The sequence below is a fragment of the Penicillium chrysogenum genome (genome assembly GCF_028827035.1).
Source record: "Penicillium chrysogenum strain IBT 35668 chromosome Unknown utg000001l_segment0_segment0, whole genome shotgun sequence".
NCBI classification, from domain to species: Eukaryota; Fungi; Ascomycota; class Eurotiomycetes; order Eurotiales; family Aspergillaceae; genus Penicillium; species Penicillium chrysogenum.
Window position 1 is genome coordinate 1425491 of NW_026622749.1, and position 21386 is coordinate 1446876.

Sequence of the window (21386 nt, forward strand, 5' to 3'; positions counted from 1 at the left end):
GATAGTACATACACTGAACATTTCTTGAATACCATTCTGACTGCTCTTAAACTGCCCAGGTCGCGAATCGCACCACCCTTTCCTGGATCAGACCCTTATTTAGCCGCTTGCACAGCCCTAACCTCCTCATCCTGAGGAAGGATATCTGGCACAGGCCCCACAGGAGTAATAGCAAACTGATTAATCTGTTTGTGACTCTTAGTATAATGGAGCTTAATATGCTCAAAGTCAGTGGTATCCCGGAAAGCAGGAACATCCCAATATAGCCTGCGCACCCAGCGATGGAGAGCCGGAAAACCGGAGCGAATATCACGCAGATTGCACTTGAAATGTTGCACATAGACCGGGTCAAACCGAACGATGGTGGTGTAGAGTCTGATATCAGCCTCGGTGATCTCATCGCCGAAGAAATACGGCTTTGAGGCTGCTTGCTGCTTGGCGAGGTGTGCTTCGACTTTGTCTAGCGAGGAGAAGAGCGTTGTGACAGCTTTCTCGTAGGCTTCTTGCGTGGTTGCGAAACCAGATTTGTATACGCCATTATTGATGTCGTTGTAGATCCATTCGTTGTAAGCCTCGATCTCGGCTTGGAGAGCATCGGGGAAGAGATCGATTTTCTTGTATTGGTCTGGGAGGATATCGTCGAATTCGTGGTAAAGCATGCGGATGATTTCGGAGCTCTGGTTTTGTAAGTATTATGAGTTGGAAATGGTTTTCTTTTGGGAGGATTGTTTTTCATACCTCGTTGCTTACGATCAGCTTGGTCTTCTTGTCGAAGAGAACGGGGACAGTGAACCGGCCCGTGTAGTCTGGGTCATTCGAGAAGTAGATCTGTCGGAGATGCGTGAATTCCGGGTGTAGAGGATCAGGAATGGTGTTCTCCCCTGGCAGTTTCTCATCGGGAGTAACAAATCGCCAGCCTAAGAGATGTGTTAGAACAATGCAATTTCCCCAGAACCCATGACATAGATCTGACCTTTTTCTCCAAGATGCCAATGTACCGAAGAGAAAGAGATGAAGTCCTCGAGACCCTTGAGCTTCCGCGTAATCAAAGTCCGATGAGCTAGTAGATAGTTAACCACTGATCGAGTGTCGACTACATTGGAAGCTCTTTCATACCCCAAGGACAGGCATAAGAAACATAAAGATGGTACCGGCCCTTCTCTGGAGGGAATTGGGCTCCGGCCTCTCTAGAAATCCAGTTCCGGAAGACGGATTGCTGTCGCTTGAATTCGCCGGACTTGTCGCCAGGTTTCACCCAATCGGTGATGTTCATGGTATTTGCGGCGGCCTTGAGTTATACATCAGTAAAGCCATTGGAGCTATTGTAGCGGGCTTATCTTGTGTTTCTTACAGCCATATTGCGGGAGTAGATGATTGGTACTGTGGGGAACACGAAGCTCTGGTAAGCTGCACGAAGAGGCCCTGCGCGGAGAATTGGACGTGAAAGATGCTGCAATGGTTGAGATCTCAGCAGAGTGAAGAACATAGGTGGCAGACAAAGTGGAATTTACACATGTATATATAGGAAAAAATCAAAATGTCGCCTTTGCGGGGGTCATGACGTCCATGGACATGACCAAATGCTGAGTCAGATTTCCAAGGTTGCTTATCGGAAGATCGATCAGCTTTGACAAATCTGGACGGTCTTGGCAAAACCCATGATTTGACATCAATTTGTACACAAGCGGCTTACATTGATAATCTACACACATATTTGTACCAGTGGAGAGCTTTGGAGAGTGGAATAACCATGAAATCTAGCTACTGTACTAGCAATATGTAGCCAACAGGCTTTCCGTAGATTCTAATCGCCTTATTTTGTGAGCTTGACCATGACGTAGGGAACCTCGACATCTTCTTCTGTTTGGTCCTCGGCGGTAACCTCGAAGATGATGTTCTTCTGGTGCTCGGGAACTGGCTTCTTGCTGACGTGCTCCACAAGCTTGCTCATACTGGAAGATATAGTGTTAGTACACGGACTTACGCATGGGGCTATAGAAGAGATACTCACGGTAGAGGAAGGCGATCCTTGACCTTCGACGGGGGATAGAAGCTTGCATACAACAAGCTGACTCCAGAGCTGACCATGGTGATGTCCAAGCCCTTCTCGGCGAAGAAGTCGATGAACTCCTGAAGGGGAATGTCTTCCACCTCGAACCGGTCCCAGAGCCTGTCAATTGTGACCTCGCCTTGCTTGCCTTGATACGTGCCCTTTTCGCTACAGATCGGCTCACTGAAGCTAAATAGTGGAAGGGCCAAATTAACGAAGCCGTTCTTGTATTGCTCGATGTCGTCCTTGCCGTCAACGACCTTGTACAGTTCGAGGGCAACAAGACCGGTCGCCAGGGCAGTAGTGGTGGCAATCGCCGGGATGATCTTTCCGGCGATAAATTTGGTCTTGTGTCGGTCGGCCTGAGGAATCTCGTAGTTGTCTGCACGAAGGTTGCTGGCCGCGGTGATGAAGTCGATGTGGTAGTTGGTATCATCATCCTTCTCAAACTCAACTGGCTGCAAGCGGAAACCAGCAAGAGATTTTGGCGAGGGAAGAGATGCCACCAGTTTCTGGATTTCCTGATCATCAGTAGATGAACCAGCTGGCTGGGCATTCGGATCAGGGTCATTTTCATTGGCCTGAATCTTGACGTTCGAGCTCGGGGTGAACTCCGGAACGATCATGTCATCGACTACCCTTCGGTAATAGTCCTTATCCGCACCGGGGTTCTTGATACCGTAGTTGAACGCATGGAGGTTAGCACCAGCAACAACAAATCCAAGATGAGTTGGATTGGTGCTATCGAACTTCAATGGTGTAGGGGCACGCTTAGGACCAGACCAGAAGAGTTGACCGGATGATGTCTTGGAGTCCCGGGGGAAGTTATAGAGAAGCTGCTGGATTGCGTTGTTGTACTGCGCTTCAAATTGTTGGCGAGCCCACACAACACAATCATCGAAAGTTAGCGGTTTTTCAGTGACCAAGAAGTCACGCAGGTGCTCCAAAGTTTGTTTCTCATTACCCGCCTGCTTGAGGGTTTGCTGAATGTAGTCGGATTGCGAGAGGTACATGTTGACTGATTCAGGTGGGCCAACGAAGTAGGTTTGGAAGACATCCCGTGCCCATGCAATGGTGTGTTCAATGCGATTCGGGAAACTCTTCAGGGTACACATAGGGAATGACTTCTCCGGGGGATCCTGAGAGCTGGAGTAGGACTCCGTGACGAAAGGAAGGACGACCTGAGTGTTACACTTGGTGCCCAGGGTGCCACTCTCCAGCAATGGCTTGCGGAAGAAAACACAGCGGCGATCAACGTATGTCCGCGCATCAACATTGTCCAAAGCATTTGTCACACCGTCAAGGCCGTTCCAGAAATCCTCATTGAAGATGTGCTCAGTGTCAGGACCGACGCGATCACGAAGAGTGACAATCTTATTTGTCAAATCTGGGTTCATTGCCTGGGCAGCCGCAGACGCGCATTCACTCTTGAGTCTGCCAACGTCCTTAGAACGGAAGAGGAATTGGCGGTTAAGATTGCTCTTCTCGATCTGATCCATATCGGTGACGTAAATCTTTCCTTTGGGGCCCGTACCCAGACCCATCATGGCCCAGTTCTTTAGCGTCTCACAACCGATAGCACCAGAGCCGACCAAGAATTGAGTGACATTGGCAAGTTTGTCTTGGTATTCCTTGCCAAACACCGCAATTTGACCATCGTAGCGGGTACCAAGAGGCTTGCAGCTCTCTTCTGATCGAGTGACCGACGAAGGCAAAGACTCCAAAGAGTCAAAGTACAGCCACTGATGCACAGGGCCGAACTTGCCTGAGACAGCCTTCAGAACTTCCTGGGCGGCGATTCCACCAAAGAAAGCAGCTAACGGATTCAGATCACCGCGAGCCTGGTAACTCAGCTCTTTGATTATCTTTTCATCCAGTTCAACTTTCTCTTCACCGGCCGCAGCAAGATTGTTAGCAATCTTTAGAACCTCCTGGGCGTCGCTATCATTGTGGGGACGAGGCAGTTGGCCATCACGAGTCTCCGCAAACTTATGGAGAGCCTGGATACCAATGTGCAATTGTTGTGGCCGGTCAAACTTGGCGGGGTCGGACATGACAATCTCGGGATTTTTGAGTTGATCCTCCAGTGGCTGGAAATCAATGAACTTGGGCATCTTGACTTGAGTGAATAGACCACCACCTTGGTAGGATCCTAGACCGGAGACGTCGCCAATAGTGAAAGTATAGGGACCCTTCACGGTGACCTTGCGAGGATCACTGTTATTTAGCCCCTCCATACCCTTGACTTCAGTGAAAGTGACAAAGTCACCATCCTCGAGTCCATGTCTCGTCTCATCGAGCGCTGAGACCAACCCTTCCTCGTCGATATCCGCCACAATTCCACTAGCAGGCTCTTCACCGTTGGGATCACCCACAGTGAAGTTCTTTCCAAAGTCATTGAAGATATAACCAAAGAGACCGAATGTATCCGTAATTGTGAGGTAGATTTTGTTCTTGTGGCAGAAGTCGGCAATCGCCAATTGCTCCTTCAAAGGCGTCTGTGTGAGAACCACTGCCTGGTAGCGCTTTAGTTGTTCGAGATCGCCTACGAGGCTCTCGCCCTCATGGACTGTGACGGGCACGTAGGAGTTCAACTCGGCGACTCTAGGGGCGGTAACTTCAGCACGGGGCTTGCCGACGTCCTCTGGCTGAAGGAAAAACTGCGAAGAAAGATCCGAGATGGCGACTGGTGCGGGGTCGTATAAGGTGAGGGATTTAACACCGGCGAGGGCGATGTTCTTGGCTATAGACAATCAGATGTTGGGATGAAAGCAAGGTTTGGTTAATAGTTGAATCACATACCGATTTCCACGCCCAAGCCCTTGAGACCCACAATCAGAACGTTGGAGGAGCCCATTCGCTTCATGGCCTCGTGACCAAGAACGTATCTCTATGGTGTCAGTAGATATTCGCGATTTGAATGTCATAGAGGGATGCGGGTGGCTTACAGCTGTCGACTATACAATGATTCGTCGATATCCCCATGCTTGATGGCTTCGATGGTTTCTTGGGGGTTTTCGACCTGCATCTTGACGTCCTTTGGTGAAATGTATTAGTGGCAAATCTTATCTCTAAGATCAAGACTAACCATACCGTCATGGTTCTTTTCTCTGGCCGAGCTCCGACGTCGTCTTCAGAGGCTCTGCGCTTCCCGGGCTTAGCCGCGTCTCGAACAGGAATGTTTGAAGGAATGATGAAAATCAGGAGGTGAAAGCCTTGCAATAGAGCAAGTCTTTCAATAGTGATGATAAATCAAGTTGCAACGCCCAGCGTACCAGGTACCTAGCTCAACGAGCACGGAGAAGAGTAGCAATCCGAACGCAATCGACGGATGATAGAGGATTATAGAAGAGAAGAATAATGAAGCGCTTGTGAGGTGGGAGGTGGATAAGTAAAGGACAAGTCAGTACAAAGTAGAAGAGAGATCAAGAGGGACACCGACGTAAGAGGGGGTCCGGACAGCTAAGTGATGACTAACGGGCGGTGAGAGGGCGATTGACCTTCAGCCCCGCAATACTTCAATGGGAGCTATTGTGTTCGAGCCATAGAAGAGTGGAAGCTGTGATCTGGATAAGGTTGTGGTCGACTTTCAAGAATGAACAACCAACCCTATCTTCCCTGATTGGTTCTGAAGCCTGCTATTCCATACGCCACGTTTGACGCGTCTCGGCATCAACGCGAAGCTTGGCGCCGACAAGACGTCCGACTTCATATGTGTCGCTTTGAATTCGTGGGGCGCGGTCTATTGTACTGGCAGCGTAGGAACTGCCCAGCGGAGAGAAGACATTTATCTAGGTGAGTTTTCTGCATATATGCCTGTGATGAGCTCGTGATTAATATGGACCGATAGGGAACTCTCGTCAGAATGCTCCATGAGATCCTACTCTCCCTCTCCGGCCAGCCGTCCTCCCTCTTCAGTACCCAAAAAGGGGAAAATGCTGTCACTCAAGATGATTTTCCCCTTCTTTCACCTCCGGAGAAAGCCCTCCTCGCCTCCGTTGCCCATCTAAGTCGACTCCACGCGCAGCTGCGGAAATATGCCTCCAATATATCCTCCACAAGCCCATCTGTCATATGCCGCTCTGTCTCTACAGTTATTGTTGGGACACATCTAGGCGAATTCCAGAAGAAGATACTGGAGGTTGAGAGGGCAATCCTTGCCGAGGACAGTGGATATGTCGGCGGCTATGGTATTGTCCCATTGTCGACTATCGTGGGGGAATTTGCACCATGGACGCGGCGCATGGAGTGGCTTTGGGCTGTTATCCGGTTCATTCAACCCGAAAGAAAAAGCACCGGGATTTTGCATGGTTCCACGGGGGCAGCGCTCATAGATCATCTGCGGGCCGAAGCTCAAACAGGATATCTTGATATCAAGGAGATGGCCCTACAATTGGCGACAGCGGCTGAGACAGCATGGATGAAACAACTTTCGATGTGGTTGCTTTATGGGAATCTTCCTATCTACGGGAAGGAAGACTTTTTCATCCAGGAGGATACCGAAAAAGAGAATGAAGAGGCACAATTCAGCGTAAACGTTCGATTGCTCCCAGGTTTCGTCACAGCACAAACAGCAGGCTCAATACTATTTATTGGCAAATCCCTCAATCATATCCGGGCGAAGCGGAAGACTTCAATAGCAGGAACTTCTACTGCGCCCGTGACGTTATATCGGGAGCACATCGAGCAACTTGCGGGCCTGAAATCACCAATTTCGCCTTCAAAATTGACTACCGCCGTTGACTCCATTCGCCTTTCCCTTTCTCAATCAACCTTGTCTAAATTGTTACCCCTCCCGAAGATCCTGGAAATCCTGACTTTGCTTCACAATTTCCTTTTACTAGGACGAGGAGAGTTTGCAGTAGCTCTTGTAGCACATGCAGATTCTCGCGTTGAGGAAAGCCGACGCCGACGCCCATCAGCGACCCGTCCATTGGGAAAACTTGACATCCTTACCATCAAAGAAGGTGACGTCACAGCTGCTCTAGCTGAAGCATGGGCAGAGCTTTTCTCGCTACAAAAGGAGGAGGACCCAGCCGATGAAGAACTTGAACTTGCCCGGGACCTTCTTTGTCTGTCCGTCAGTGGCCGCAAAGGTGGCCGACCGATGACTCCTGCCCAAACTCCCAATTCAATATCCAAAATCTCAAAGATCTCATTTGAAGACCTGCTCTTCCCCATACCCACAAACCTCACCGCACATATCCGGGCCCCTCTGGACTTATTTATCTCGAGCTCTGATATTGTCATCTATTCCAAGATCCATTCTTATCTCCTGGGAATACGGCGGGCTCAGATCCGACTTGGAGATCTATGGAAACGTACTCCGTTGCGGCGAAACCACCCTACGCCATGGGGACCACCCAGAAGTAACAGTGTCTTCGGCCAAGCTAAGCTGCAGGCAAGGAGAGATAGAGATAATGCCCGTGTTCGCCAAATGCGTCATATCTGGGCCACAGGAAGTGCATGTCTGTTTACGCTTTCCGAGATTGGGAGCTTTTTCCAGGGAGATGTCGTCAATGAGTCATGGCAGCACCTTCGCCAATGGATTGAAGGATGCTCTTCGTCCACAGTATCAGCTCCTGGATCCCGACCTGGTACGGCATCCTCTTCTAAATCGCATAACAGTTCCAAAACACTGTCCCCCGAGTCTGGCCAGCAGACCATGGGACGACATGATCCCGAGGCTCTCACGGTTGCCCACCGGCGGCACTTGTCATCTTTGGTGCAATCCCTCTTTTTGACTGATATACCCTTCACAAACACTATGAGAGGACTGCTCACAAATATAGACCGCTTCGTCGCCCTTCTGATACGGTTGGAAACCATCCAACACAACATGGATTTAGAAACAGATGAAGGCGTGGAAGACGCCTTGGTAGATTATGCCCATGAAGAACGCGAGGTATGGGAAGAGCTACGCGCCACTCGAAACGATGTCGAAGCGGGTATCAAGAATCTCGTTGGAAGCCTGCGGGACATTGACGACAGTCGCTCGGGAGAAGGTCTGGGACCCGCGGAACTCGCAACGAACCTCGGTCAGATGTGGCCTGGTTCCCGCCAAGCTGACAGCGCGAGTTCCGGCTTCGACCATTACGTGCCCCATAAAGCAGCGGGGGTGGATCGTCTGCTCATGAAACTGGATTTCGGCAGCCTTCGCAGCGGCTTCGGACCCGAGACGACTGCGAGTCTCGCGGGTATGCCATGATGACTGAAGCGGCCCATGGACTCTAATTGGTCCTTTGTTCTTATTGTCTTCGTTTACGAGCACCTTCCGAGGAATTGGCGTTTTATCTCATGGGCATTGGGTGATTGGGACGGCTGACAGGAGTCTGGATATTGCATGGGTCCCCTTTTTTTTTTCTCTTTCTCTTTCTTGCACTTCTTTGTTGGTGGGCTTCGCAAAGCTATTTCCGAGAAAACAAGTTCGCTTCATCCATTGCTGCGAGATGGGGTCATGTGTCTGTCGGGATCTTCATTTGAAGACCAGCCGCAGGAGAGAAGGAATGTGCACACCGTGTCCCTGCAGATCGCGTTGCTTCTTTATTAACAGAAATAACACATATCACTTATCTGTATGAAGTACTCCACAAGGCACAGGTGACCTGGATTTAGTACGTACGCCGTTCCACAAGATCCTCAAGATCGTCTTCAATCCGATAGCCCCTGCTTACTCCGTAGTCGGAATGGGATTGCAAGCACGTGTACAATGTAGGGCTTGCGGGACAGACCCATCATGAGTGGCAAAGAGGGCCCAGACAGCGAATTCGGGGCTTCCTTAACTACAAAAAGGAATATGGAACAGGGCTCGGCTTGCATATTACGCCATACATTGTACTCCGTATTGGCAACTGCCTCCTAACGCCTTTAGTTCCTGGTGATAGAGACGTTGAAAGAGAGCGTGTAAGTTCTTTGCCAATTATTATAGTACGTGCAAAAGAAACATTCAGGGATCTCATTCAGGGCGAAGTATTCTATAGAGCTGTTGTACAGGTGTCCCTTGGGCATTGGAGTCGGTGTAAGATGTGAGGAAGGGTTACCGGATTAGGAAATCCCGGGCTTGAATGTATGAGATTTCATTAAGCTCATGTGGTCCATTCCCCCATCCTAAAAATAAAATAAAATAAAAATTAGACCCCGGGACTGGACAATCTGCGTGCCCATGGGGTTTGGGTGGATTCAAGGTGGAACTTCGAGGGTCTGTCTGGTCCCAAGGGGCCCGGGACGCCGAGAAAGGAGAAGACGAGATGAGATATCCATTGACTTGTAACTACCCACAAATTTCTGTGGAGCCTTGAGCCTGGAGCCTTTGGATGTCTCGAAGTCTTTGTGGCATAATGTCAAGCAAGAAAATAGAAAATGCATTATGCTTTCAACTAGCCGTTGATGCCGAGTATCTCATTGGGGCCGGCATTCCGTATCTGCATGGGAGCTTCAGTGCGGGATCTTCTGATATTTCCCCCTAACTATCCTGCCCCTTCGACCCGGGACAGAACCGGGGATCGGCATGGACAAAAGAACCAGATTTGAGCCAATCACACTGCTAGAATATCAATTGTGATGTACAATCGTGCATACTCCCGCCGGATGAGCCATTCCATCGAAGCTCGCATCGAAGTCTTTACCGTCTTCAGCCCAAGGTCACGATATTCCTTCCTAGATAGTGGTGCGACCCCCTTTCCCCAACATCCCCATCTCCATAGCTAATCAGAGCTTCAGTGGCAAGCTTGGGCCTTGCCGTGGATGCTCTCGGTCAATCGAAATGTCTGGGTCCATCGGAGTAATGGTGAAAGCAATTATCCACCGGGTCACGCGCAACTGGAAGAGTTTTTTCCTGTCCATCTTTATGCAGGATCTTATTGTTCTCGGTAGGCTTTCCAAGGAAGTACCGTCTCAGCTCTCTAGACATATAAATCTATCACCCCGATGCAATATACGGAAATATCGTGAATTCTTTGGCTGTATCACTCTTTGTTATTTCCTATTTCACGACTGTCGACATAAATATTACTTCCTCGCTTCTGAATACCTCCCACTCTATAGTTATACCCCGATCCCGCCTTTGGCCATGTCTTTCATTCCCCGAGTATGGGTTCCTGCTCGTACACGGCTAGCTGGAGTCGCCGTCGCTGTTCCTGGTTCTCTCTTTTCCTCATCAAGTCGCTTGTACTCGACCTCCAAGAGTACCTTTAGCCCTCACGATATCCACAATGTAACTCACCACCCGGACCACATCCAATCAAAGATGCCGGCGAAAGAGCTCTTGCGCAACAACCACCGTTTCAGCGAGTTTGATCTTGAGGGCCGAGTATATGCCATCACCGGCGGTGGACGAGGACTGGGACTATCAATGGCAGAAGCGTTGGTCGAGGCCGGGGCAAAAGGTATTGACTCCCTCGTGTCCCTCCGATTGTCTAACTGATCGAATGAATGCTAACGCAATATCATATAAGCAGTGTACTGTCTGGACCGCCTCGAGTCCCCGCATCCAGACTTCCTCCTTGCTAAGCAAAGGGCCCAGGATGACTATGGAAGCAGCTTGGAGTACATCCGCATCGACGTACGCAACAACACCGAAGTCAACAACGCATTCGCAGCCATTGCAGCGCAGGGAGAGCGATTGGACGGCCTGATCGCCGCAGCCGGAATCAACTACCTCCAGAGCGCACTAGAGCACTCCCAGCAGGCTTTAGATGATGTGATGTCGATTAATTATAATGGAGTGTTCAACTCAGCCACCGCCGCCGCCCGCCAGATGTTTAAATACCAACAGCAGGGCTCGATCCTACTAGTAGCCAGCATGAGCGGCCTAATTGCCAACAAAGGCATGACCTCGCCCGTATACAACTCGTCAAAGGCGGCAGTTATCCAGCTAGGTCGTTCTCTTGCTATGGAATGGGGTCGTCATGGCATTCGTGTCAACAGTCTATGCCCCGGCCACATCATCACCCCGATGGTGGACGAGGTATTCAAGCAGAATCCTGCTGCTAGAGCTACTTGGGAAGCGGAGAATATGCTTGGACGGTTGGCGTTGCCCGAGGAATTCCGTGGGACGGCTCTTTTCTGTCTTTCTGATGCGAGCAGCTTCATGACGGGAAGCACTCTGCTCATCGATGGAGGACACACTGCTTGGTAAACGGCATTCTTGACCGGAAAAATCTGCACAAAAGTCAACTTCGAATAAAAGATATTAATATATCTGGCGAAAAAGGTCGAAGAAGGGTACTGGCGTTGGGGGCGAATTTTGTACAATAAACGCATCCACCATCAGATAATCTACCTTATGCATCATCTCAGTCTAGACTGCACAATGGAGCTGGGGTTGTCCAGACTTCAGATTCAAAGATCTAATCATCGAACTTCCTTTCAGGCAGCTATTCTCATAATGCCGTAGATATTCTCTCAGAATCAGCATAGCACACTCTATATGTTGTATACATTTACCCTCGAGCCAGATTTCTTTCCCAAAATGCCAAGTGCAGTTACTACCCGCCAGGAAGCCGAGTAAATCACATTCCCAACTTAAACTTGAGTCTGACATTGAGAGTTGGCTGCTTTATCGTCTAGGACGCCGGATGTATGCTCGCACAGCAGTTTGAAATTAGGGTTTTAAAAATTTCATCTACTTACTGAGTACGACCAGCAAAAGCAAATTCCCTTCCAGCTCCGTCCAATGGTCATTTAGTCCAATCCAGATCTTCCAGAGTATCCTATCGTTTCCATCTATTGGATAGCGACAGAGTTTTTCCAACATCGCACAGTGCATACCAACTCAGGACAGCAGAGAGTCGGGCAGCCCGCCAAGATTTAAACAATAGAGCAATAGTTACAATTACGATCATCTACATATTCCACATGATCCGAGTCATAAATCTCAGATATCTACTCCGATCTGCTCTATGGATGGTGATGGATGTTGTATACTGCTGTACATCTTATACTGGACAAGGCGGTCGTTGGGTTTTTCTGCCCGAAATTCCCTTCACGGTTGATATTTCAACGAAGAGATCAACAGCCCAACTGTTCTAGATACTGTCTTTATACCAAGAATATAGAGGAAATGAGCTAGAGTTCCATCACACTGCATAATACCCTAGGTAAGCTGTTTGTCTATTTGTTGAATGAACGGCATGCGGAATACAACCCCCAATATACCCTGTTTGATGCCCCTCCTTTTGGCCCGTTTGTTTGATATTTTCCCTGAAGGCCACCCCAAGCCTCTATTTTACCCTCTTCCCGTCCCCAGTGTCAAGCTTTTCCTTACTCTCTTATCTCAGCTTACCCGGTTCATCTTGTTCGTGTGCCTCAAAACGTCGATCTTCCAGTCTTGATTCTAACAGTCTACATCTAGCCTTCTAGGCAAACTACCGAAATATTGAGAAGATTATGGATCGACATGTTGTGCTGGATTGGTGGGTGGCTTGTCGGCTCTTGGAGTCAGCTCACTTTTGCTAATATTAAATAAAGGTACAATAACCTAGACTCTCGAGTCGTTGACCTTGTCGGAGACTTTGTTGGTGACGAGCTTTTCATAATCGAAGGAGATTCTCTTCTACTCCAATGCTTTTCCAACGAGAAACTTGATTTCGACCCGGGCTTCCAGGTCTTGCATGCGACTTACCTTGCGGAGAAGTTGTTACAAAAGCTTCAACAGCGCAAGTGTTTCTTCGAGGTTGTCTTTTTCGCCGAGAATGCCTCGTTATGCATTCCCAGAGGAGTCCCCAGAGATCTGCACGCGAGATACCTCCTTGCCCGAGAGGCAATCATACAGCATCTTGTCTCTGTTCGCGTCCAACCGTCACGATTCTTCCAGGCTCTGAGGTTTGATAGCTTCCAGTCTGATGAGTTCAAAGCTCATCTGATAAATTCGGGGGCCTACTTGTTCATGTGCCACGACGGCGCTTCTTCCGAGCAGAGCAAGGATGATACTGCTAGTGATATTGACAGCAGCGATTCCGAAAGTGATCCTGACTGCAGTGACCTCGAAGACAGTGACCAGGAAGGTTCTTTTGTCGATAAGAGAGGCGAGATCTCAAGATTTAAGCTCCGCGCGATGATCTACTGGTTTGTTGTTCACGGATACAACATTGCTCTCATGGATAGTCTCGAGTTCCGTGACACAAAGGTAGGTCTTTTCAACCACGGAACAGTAGGCTCTGTACTCACAATATACGCAGGTCATGGCAATGGTGATTGAAAGCTCCATTAAAACGAATCCCTTACCGACTAGTCCTGAAACAGAAGATCCCAATCAATTGTGGGATTCCCTCTCTCAATTAGAGATTGAAGACAGCCAAGACCAAGCGGAGGATGCGCTGGAAAACAACTTCGCCAACGACCAATCATCCAACCAGGCTCAAACATACAAGTTCCTTGAACAGGCACTTATTGAGAAGCCTGACCTGTCTCAACGCCAATGTCTTGTGGTTGCTACGCTCAGCTCTATGCTTTTGGGCGGCGCTGTGGATAACCCCGAAAACAAGATTGGAGCACAGTCTATGATTTTGCACACTGTTCTTTTGCAGAACACCCAACTATCGGATCGATCAATTCAGACAACTGCACCCGAAAACCTGAAGTTTTTCAACGAATTTGTGAAGACCGCCATGGCTTTGCTCACCTCGAAGCTTTGGGAGAAAGCAATGAGCGAAAATAACTTACCTTGCGATCTGTCTGACCTCGTGGATGGAACCTTGTTTTTCGAAGTCCAGCGGATGGTCGAGAAACTGGGTATTCAAGCAGTAATATCATCGGTTACACAATCTCCGTTCAACACTCTTGCATGCCTGGTGGACCACATTTGTGGCACAACACTGCAATGTGGAGCGATTGGGGAAGCGGGGGCTACCTCTAAAGATACCACGAATGGAAGTATCTCCAAGCCCCATCACGGCTTTGAAAAGGTGCTTCCATTTAGCAATGCAGTCTTCGATAAAATTCTGAAGCCTGTTCATGTTGCAGTTGATGCATCTGCCGACACGAAGAGTGATTCCCAACTTTGCAAGGAGTTCAAAGAAGATAGCCACTGGCATAACTCCAAACCCCTTGATCAAAAGAAAGTCATCCTAACTCCCCAAGAGGTTGAGCGAAACAACAAGCGGAACCAGCGTTTTATGGCCGAGATGAGAGATTATGCTGCAAGTCTCTCTGCATCACAGCCGGAGCCGATTATTGTTGAATCCTCCAGTACTTCACGCCAGAAGTCTCACCAAACCCCTTCGGCGAGCAGAGATGTTGGAACCCGCTCGACGACCTCGAAGTCAGACAAGAAAGCTCACTCCAAATCTGGTAAACCATCCACCAAGGAGATGGCCACAGCTTTCGTTCATCAAAAAGCAATGGAAGTTACTCAAAAGCAGAGACAGAAGTGGAAGAACATGTATAATGACGAATTCGCTCTCATCGACGATCTTGTAACTCGTTTTACAAAGCTCAACGGATACTTGGCTAATCTACCCAAAGACAGTCGACAGGTTTTGGAACCTGAAGTCTTGACTTGTATGATCGATACATTGCTGCGGCTTATTTTTGCCGAACGCACAAATGTGCAGAGTAAAACACACATGTTGATTGTAACACGCATTTGGGAGATTATCACTTGTCTCGTGAAAATCAAGCAAGGGATCTCATCCGATATTGTCACATATGTTTCAACGGTCTGTCAAGTACTTGGTTTGCCAGATGCTCCGCTTCATGCCGATATTGAACAAAAGTTATCTTTCCCGTCGTTCAAGATCCCCAAAGCAGCACCCAGCATGAGTATCGAGATGAGCCCAGTTGAATTCCAGCTTCTACACGGTGGGCCTTTTATGGAGCGCAGCATAGACTCATTGCCGGATTCCCGGACGCCTGATTTCGCGCCCGATCGCTGGCAGCGTGAAGTGCTGGACCAGATCGATGCAAAGAAGAGCGCATTCATCGTGGCCCCAACGAGTGCAGGAAAAACATTCATCTCGTAAGTCGCAATATGCCTCGATTTAGAATCATGCTAACATGCTTCAGTTTCTATGCGATGAGACAGATCTTGAAAGAAGATCACGATGGAATTCTAGTTTATGTTGCCCCCACCAAAGCTCTTGTCAATCAGATCGCAGCTGAGGTGCAAGCCCGGTTCTCCAAAGCATTCCCAGCCAAAACCAGTGGCAAGTCGGTTTGGGCCATCCACACCAGAGACTATCGCATCAATAATCCCCAGGGATGCCAAATCCTCATCACCGTTCCGCAGATCCTTCAGATCATGTTGCTTAATCCCTCGAACGCCAATGCATGGACCCCTCGCTTGAGACGTATCATCTTTGATGAGATTCATTGTATCGGCCAAGCCGACGATGGTGTCGTTTGGGAACAACTACTTCTGATGTCCCCATGCCCGATTATAGCACTCTCAGCTACCGTCGGAAACCCCCAGGAATTCTACAACTGGCTAGATTTTGCCCAGAGAACCAATGGATTTGACCTCAAGATGATCCAGCACCAGCACCGTTATTCGGATTTGCGCAAGTACGTGTACCAACCTCATGGTGACTTCTCGTTCAAGGGGTTTTCCAATACTCCTAGCTTGGCCCGTCTAGGCCTCGATGAAGCAGATGATATGACGTTCGTGCATCCTGTCACCAGCCTGCTGGACCGTACCAGATCGATACCAGATGATCTTGACTTTGAACCACGTGACTGCTTCACTTTGTGGAAAGCAATGAAGGATCTCCAAACAGAGCAGTTCCCTGTTGATCCATCTCTGGATCCGTCCATCTTTTCTCGAATACTATCATCCAGAAAGTGCACATTATAGAATGGCAGAGGCAGCTGAAAACGTTGTTAGGAAAATGGATGAAAGACCGGGAATCTCCATTTGAGACGCTGTTGCTCAATCTTGAGCACCCAACAGGGTTCGTAGTCCAGAAAGAAAAGGACTTGTCGAAACAGGTATCTCGCATGAATGGCCTGTCTGACACACTAGATGGTAACCTGCTCGATACAACCCTCCCTTTGATCTCTTCGTTACACGCTCAGAATGCTCTCCCCGCGCTGTTCTTCAACTACGACCGCGGTAGATGCGAAGATATATGCCATGACCTGTTGACGCAGCTACAAAATGCTGAGACAAAATGGAAAGAAGAGAGTCCGGTATGGAAATCCAAGGTTGCCAAATGGGAAGTATGGAAGACATCCAAAATGTCAGCAAAGAAGAAGCTTGAAAAGGCCACCAAGAAGAAAACAAGCGGAAACGCTGACGAGGAGCCAACATCCAAGGCAGAGCAAGCCAAAGAATCAGCATCTACTGATTTCGGCTGGCTTGATCTCTTTGACCCGAAGAGGCCTGTGGATGGATTCCATCTGGCTGACTTCAAGAAAGTTCCCGCATCCGAGTTCCTTGTCTATGCCAAGCAGCTGCAGTGGCGCTCGGTGCCTCAATGGTTGATAGACGCCCTGGAGAGAGGAATCGGTGTCCACCATGCTGGTATGAATCGCAAGTACCGTCAAGTTTGTGAGATCCTCTTTAGGAAAGGCTTTTTGCGTGTCGTGATTGCAACTGGCACTTTGGCCTTGGGTATCAACATGCCTTGTAAGACCGTCGTCTTTTCGGGCGATTCCATTTTCTTGACGGCCCTGAATTTCCGACAAGCCGCCGGAAGAGCAGGACGACGTGGATTTGATGTTCTGGGAAATGTTGTTTTCCAGCAGGTTCCACCATCCAAGGTGCAACGACTGATGAGCTCAAGACTCCCAAGTCTCAGTGGACATTTCCCCATAACAACAAGTTTGGTTCTACGGCTGTTCATCTTGCTACATGGCTCAAAGCAAGCTCCGTCCGCTGTGAAATCGATCAACTCGATACTCTCAAGTTCTCGCATCCACCTTGGTGGCGCTGAGATGAAGCAAACGGTCCTGCACCACCTCCGATTCTCTATCGAATACCTCCGACGAAACAGTCTCCTTAGCGGTACAGGTATGGCTTTGAATTTTGCGAGCTGTATCTCTCATCTGTACTACACAGAGAATTCTAGTTTTGCTTTCCATGCCCTACTGAATTCGGGATACCTCCAAGATCTCTGTCAGGACATAGAGACGAAGCCAAAAAAGACTGTCCATACTCTGATGCTGGTCATGGCCCACCTTTTCGGACGTATCCCCCTGCGAGCGTCCACCTTGGAATGGTTCCAAGACGTAGAAAAGAAGCCTTCCTCCATAGTGGCTCTCCCACCTTTGCCGAGGAAAGCAGCCTCTGCCCTACGTGCTCACAACAGACAGATCCTGGACGTCTACACTGGCTACGTCTCCACTTTTGTCAAGCAGCATATCAAGGAACCAGACTGTTTGCTACCATTCAGTGGGATCAAGTGCGGTGGAGAAAGTTCCTCCGAGGAACTTGGTTTTTCGCAGTTCGACCACATCTCTCCATCCATCATCTCCCCGTTCTTCGCCCTTTCAGGAAACGGAGACCAATGCAATACTATCTTTGAACTTAGTCAGATGGTCCGCAGTGGCGTTTGGATTGAGGATTCCGTCATTCCATATGTGGCTATTGACCCCAACGAGAACGCCGTCCCTCTCAATGCATACCTGTATGACTTCTTCAAACATGGAAACGTTTCTCAGTTGGAAACTGCAAACCGCATCCGTCGCGGGGACATCTGGTTTGTGCTAAATGACTTCTCATTGACTTTGGCCACCATCAAAACTAGCATCGAGGGCTTCCTCAAGCCTGGAGGCAATATCGGTGCAGATATGCTCGATGTTGCTGGCGGAGGTGACGACTACGAGAATCTCGTTGATGATAAGGCCGTTGATCAGATTGAGGCTGAAAATGCCGGAAAGACGGGTGTGAAACCAGACATCAAGCAGGCGACGGTTGCTGCCGCCGTGCCCGCCGCTCGCCCCCGAGCGAAGAAGGTTGTGATGGATAGCTGGGAGGATGAGATGGATGACGAAGACGACGAGACCGATGTTGAAGCCATCGATGCTTCCAAGGATGCGACCAACGGGGTCGGCTCCAAAACTACGCAAGAGAAACCAGTGGACAAGTCCCACAGATCTATGTTCTTGGTTGCCAAGGCCTTCAATGAACTGCACGCTGAGTTCGATACCAAGTTCAAGGCTATGTGGGCTTAAGAATTAGTTGTGAGAGATGAGACGCTAAAACAAGATACTAAATTGAAAAATATCTGAAGTGAGAGATTTCTAAAGTAAAAGATATCTGAGACTTAAAATCTGTCCCTTAGGATATCAGCTCCAGTAGTGTGCTCGTCACTGATCAGTCGTATATAAAGACTTTAACTTCTTAGCCACAACCATGGTCAAGGATTACACTGCTATCCTAAGGATAAAGCATAAACTCACGCCTTACTTAGCCAGTTACACTTTTGAAGGCTGATCGCAAGAATCCCGCTACAACGGCTCCCACTTATCCTGGCAATATTACAAGGGGGGGCTTCAACGTGGACAAGGGGCAGAACATGCAAGCGTGTGGACCTAGTGCGGGGTGTGGAGACGATTGAATAGGAAGGCTGCCCATGGGGTAGACCAATATAGTGTTGATGTACTGTAATAATTTGTATTAAAGCATTGAAGCTCCTCTGAATTGCACTTCCATTGGCTCGGTTTTAGCCTGATGTAACGCCCATGCGTGGGGTGTGCTAGTGACAGGCTCGTGCGAGAGAGAAAACATGCTGAAGTGCCCCTTGCAGCGACATCGTGGATCAATATACTATGATCTACGTCGTGTACTTGGCCTAATACGGTCTCTGACACACCGCTATCCCTTCTATATCTCTTTCTGTCTGAGAAAGACTATTGGTATCGGGACTGTGAGGTAATTCGTCTCGATCTAGGAATGTCTGCTTATTGGCTATGTGAGTACCTGAATTGTACTTGAATAGTCTTCAAATTTTGTATAAACATTCTTAAGAACATTATATTTAGTAGTAGTCAACCATGATATCCTACCATGTGGTTGACCTGTGGATAGTTAGGATTTGGCCCAGCTCCGAAGCAGCAATATACGTCACTAGGGAGGACTGATGCAAGATGACCTCGACGGACCCTGATGGTGATTTGGATGCAACCTCATACCAGGCTTCAAGGAAGTAAGGAGTCATCGAAGGTGTATTACGCCTTGTGATCAGATGCGTTCGCTTCTTGCTGAAGCTGGATGTCCGAGAGTCATTGTAAACTTACATATGGAGGCATTGTATTGCTATATAAACCAGGCAATCTATCCCCCAAACTCGACTATTCTCTAATCGTAACGACTTTATTCAGCACCAATCTCAGTTATCTTGATACCCTCAAGCAACCACTTTCAATATGCTTTTCCTCAAGGCCCTCGGACTTCTTCCCTTCGTAGCCATGGCTTTGGCCGGCCCTTCCAAGTTTGCCGACACATGTCAAGACATTGACGGCGAAGGCACAACCCTGCGAGCACAGTGTCAGGAGAGGGAGAATGGCCAACTCAGATGGAGCACACTCGACCTGAACCGATGCATCAAGAATAACAAGGGCACTCTGAAGGTAAGAGATCAATCCAACACACTTGAACTTGAACAATGTTAACGTGTCTATAGTGCGGAAAGAAGTAAGTGTAACTCGAGGATGAGCTATTTTATAGTCGAAGAATAAAGAGTCTAACAAAAGCAGTGGCCATTACTCCGGCTCTTGCATCAACTGCACTCTTCGTGGAATCGCCGAGTTTTCCTGCCAGTGCCGTAACTCCGAAGACGATCACAGACACGTTGCCACTACTCTCGATCTCAGTAAGTCAATACTTGCTAGAAATGCACATGTTATTTTTCTGGAAAAGGGCTAACACATTGGCTTCAAGACAAATGTATCAGCAACGACCACGGTGAGCTCCGTTGCTAGATTAGCAATGTAGAAGTCCATATAAGGAAGAACCGGAATAGGTATTATGCTGAACTGGAAATTGATTTTGTATTTAATTATTATTATGAGCCATGTCTGGATCCCCGTCCACGTCCCTATTGTTTTCCATATCGGGGCTCTGTCTACCTGCCGTAGCCATAGCATTGTGACCATTTGAATTCGCTGATGCTCCACAATCACTACCAAGCGCTCGAAAGTCGCCTTTATTTCCCCGCATGGAGTGTAAATGCAGATTGGATCCGGTCGAAGGCTGGGTATGATATTTTGAGGGGTCACTTCTGACTTTGCTGCGGACCCCTTGCACAAGTGGGTTGAGAAACGGGAGACAGCCACAAATGATGGCCACATCGAGTTCCAGGCAAGTCCAGATGGACTCTTTGGCGCTTGAGGCTGGATGATGTTAGCTGGGGGTCATTGTACGAGCTAATAGAAACGAACCGGCAAGGTCGGTGAGCTGGAATTTCCGGAATTCAATCAGGCGCATCAGACTGAAGATACAGACCCTGCAATTTGTTAGAGAAGAAAGCAATATATATCGTGTTGAGGGATCCCACGCACAGTAAACCCAGAGAAAACACCAGGGTTAATCCTAATTTCTGCCGACGGTTGACCTGTAACCGCCAAAATACGGGGATGGGCAGGCAGAAAATGATAACATCTTCAACCAATGCGATCGAGCCCATAACCTGGAAGAATTGGACCTGTCCTGACATGCAGTGTCCGTTCAAGTCTTTATTGTAGTAGTATTGCACCGGGGTGCATTGGAAGATATTGGTCAATAGGGCAGCGAGAGCCCATGCGGCGATAAATCCGGCCAGGCAGTTTGAGACAATGACATATGCCCGGATTGAGCTGAAGAGCCGTTTGATAAAGATGACAATTGAGATCTTGACACAGGCCATTGACGGAGCCCAGAACTTCTGTATCATCCATGATCCCTGCGAGATGTTAGACGTTCCCATACTATGAAGGTCATATAAGCTACAACATACGAATTGAACACGCTGCCGTTCATCCTTGGGGAGGGATGCGATTGGCAAACCGACACCATTGAAGGCAGCTATAATAGTTAGTATATTAGGATATAGTATAAGAACAAGTATAAAGGACAAGTACTTACTATCTACTACAAAAGCTGTGACGCAGTAGGAGATGATCAGACCAGCTCCCATTAGATAATCTTCCAGATGCAGCCCCACCGCCTTCATCCGCCGGCCGTAGAGACGCAACAGGTAGGTGATCGTAGCCAGACCAGCCCCAATAATAGGCACAATAGTGAGGACATTCTTCCAATATGTATTCACCAGGTTTGCCATATTGACTGGGAAAGATAAAAAGACCAAAATGCAAAATTCTCCGAGGTCTAAGAATCTTTGACTAACAGGGGGATCGGCATTTTCTATGTCAGCCGGGTTGAGGTCATCACTTCCAATTTCGACCTTCACTCATTGGACCA

The 21386-nt window shown here is 48.5% G+C and overlaps 8 protein-coding genes across 8 annotated transcripts; 4 read left to right on the plus strand and 4 right to left on the minus strand.

Moving 5' to 3' along the window:
- Nucleotides 1-95: 95 nt before the first annotated feature.
- On the minus strand, nt 96-1486 carry N7489_000566 (glutathione S-transferase family protein; the record flags this gene model as incomplete). The annotated part of the gene is made up of 5 exons (XM_056706321.1): nt 96-677; nt 739-917; nt 974-1060; nt 1117-1288; nt 1352-1486. The coding sequence occupies 5 exons, from the start codon at nt 1484-1486 to the stop codon at nt 96-98; spliced, it is 1155 nt and encodes a 384-aa protein (XP_056570623.1).
- A 327-nt stretch (nt 1487-1813) lies between these two features.
- Nucleotides 1814-5149, minus strand: ubaA (E1 ubiquitin-activating protein ubaA; the record flags this gene model as incomplete). Its single annotated transcript, XM_056706322.1, has 5 exons — nt 1814-1952; nt 2012-4793; nt 4853-4938; nt 4999-5087; nt 5144-5149. 5 exons carry the CDS (start codon nt 5147-5149, stop codon nt 1814-1816), a joined length of 3102 nt encoding a protein of 1033 aa, XP_056570624.1.
- Nucleotides 5150-5568: 419 nt separating this feature from the next.
- Nucleotides 5569-5841, minus strand: N7489_000568 (uncharacterized protein; the record flags this gene model as incomplete). The annotated part of the gene is made up of 2 exons (XM_056706323.1): nt 5569-5678; nt 5700-5841. Coding segments are annotated over 2 exons (252 nt in total), but the record flags the coding sequence as incomplete, so codon positions are not given.
- A 74-nt stretch (nt 5842-5915) lies between these two features.
- On the plus strand, nt 5916-8258 carry N7489_000569 (uncharacterized protein; the record flags this gene model as incomplete). Its single annotated transcript, XM_056706324.1, has 1 exon — nt 5916-8258. The coding sequence occupies one exon, from the start codon at nt 5916-5918 to the stop codon at nt 8256-8258; it is 2343 nt and encodes a 780-aa protein (XP_056570626.1).
- Nucleotides 8259-10118: 1860 nt separating this feature from the next.
- On the plus strand, nt 10119-11186 carry N7489_000570 (putative short chain dehydrogenase/oxidoreductase; the record flags this gene model as incomplete). Its single annotated transcript, XM_056706325.1, has 2 exons — nt 10119-10434; nt 10507-11186. 2 exons carry the CDS (start codon nt 10119-10121, stop codon nt 11184-11186), a joined length of 996 nt encoding a protein of 331 aa, XP_056570627.1.
- A 1223-nt stretch (nt 11187-12409) lies between these two features.
- N7489_000571 (putative DEAD/DEAH box helicase) lies at nt 12410-18160 on the plus strand (the record flags this gene model as incomplete). Its single annotated transcript, XM_056706326.1, has 5 exons — nt 12410-12462; nt 12518-13175; nt 13228-15005; nt 15053-15773; nt 15824-18160. Coding segments are annotated over 5 exons (5547 nt in total), but the record flags the coding sequence as incomplete, so codon positions are not given.
- A 1194-nt stretch (nt 18161-19354) lies between these two features.
- On the plus strand, nt 19355-19909 carry N7489_000572 (CVNH domain-containing protein; the record flags this gene model as incomplete). The annotated part of the gene is made up of 4 exons (XM_056706327.1): nt 19355-19558; nt 19612-19622; nt 19685-19800; nt 19869-19909. The coding sequence occupies 4 exons, from the start codon at nt 19355-19357 to the stop codon at nt 19907-19909; spliced, it is 372 nt and encodes a 123-aa protein (XP_056570629.1).
- A 73-nt stretch (nt 19910-19982) lies between these two features.
- N7489_000573 (uncharacterized protein) lies at nt 19983-21369 on the minus strand (the record flags this gene model as incomplete). Its single annotated transcript, XM_056706328.1, has 5 exons — nt 19983-20320; nt 20369-20433; nt 20489-20868; nt 20923-20990; nt 21051-21369. Coding segments are annotated over 5 exons (1170 nt in total), but the record flags the coding sequence as incomplete, so codon positions are not given.
- Between the last annotated feature and the right edge of the window lie 17 nt (nt 21370-21386).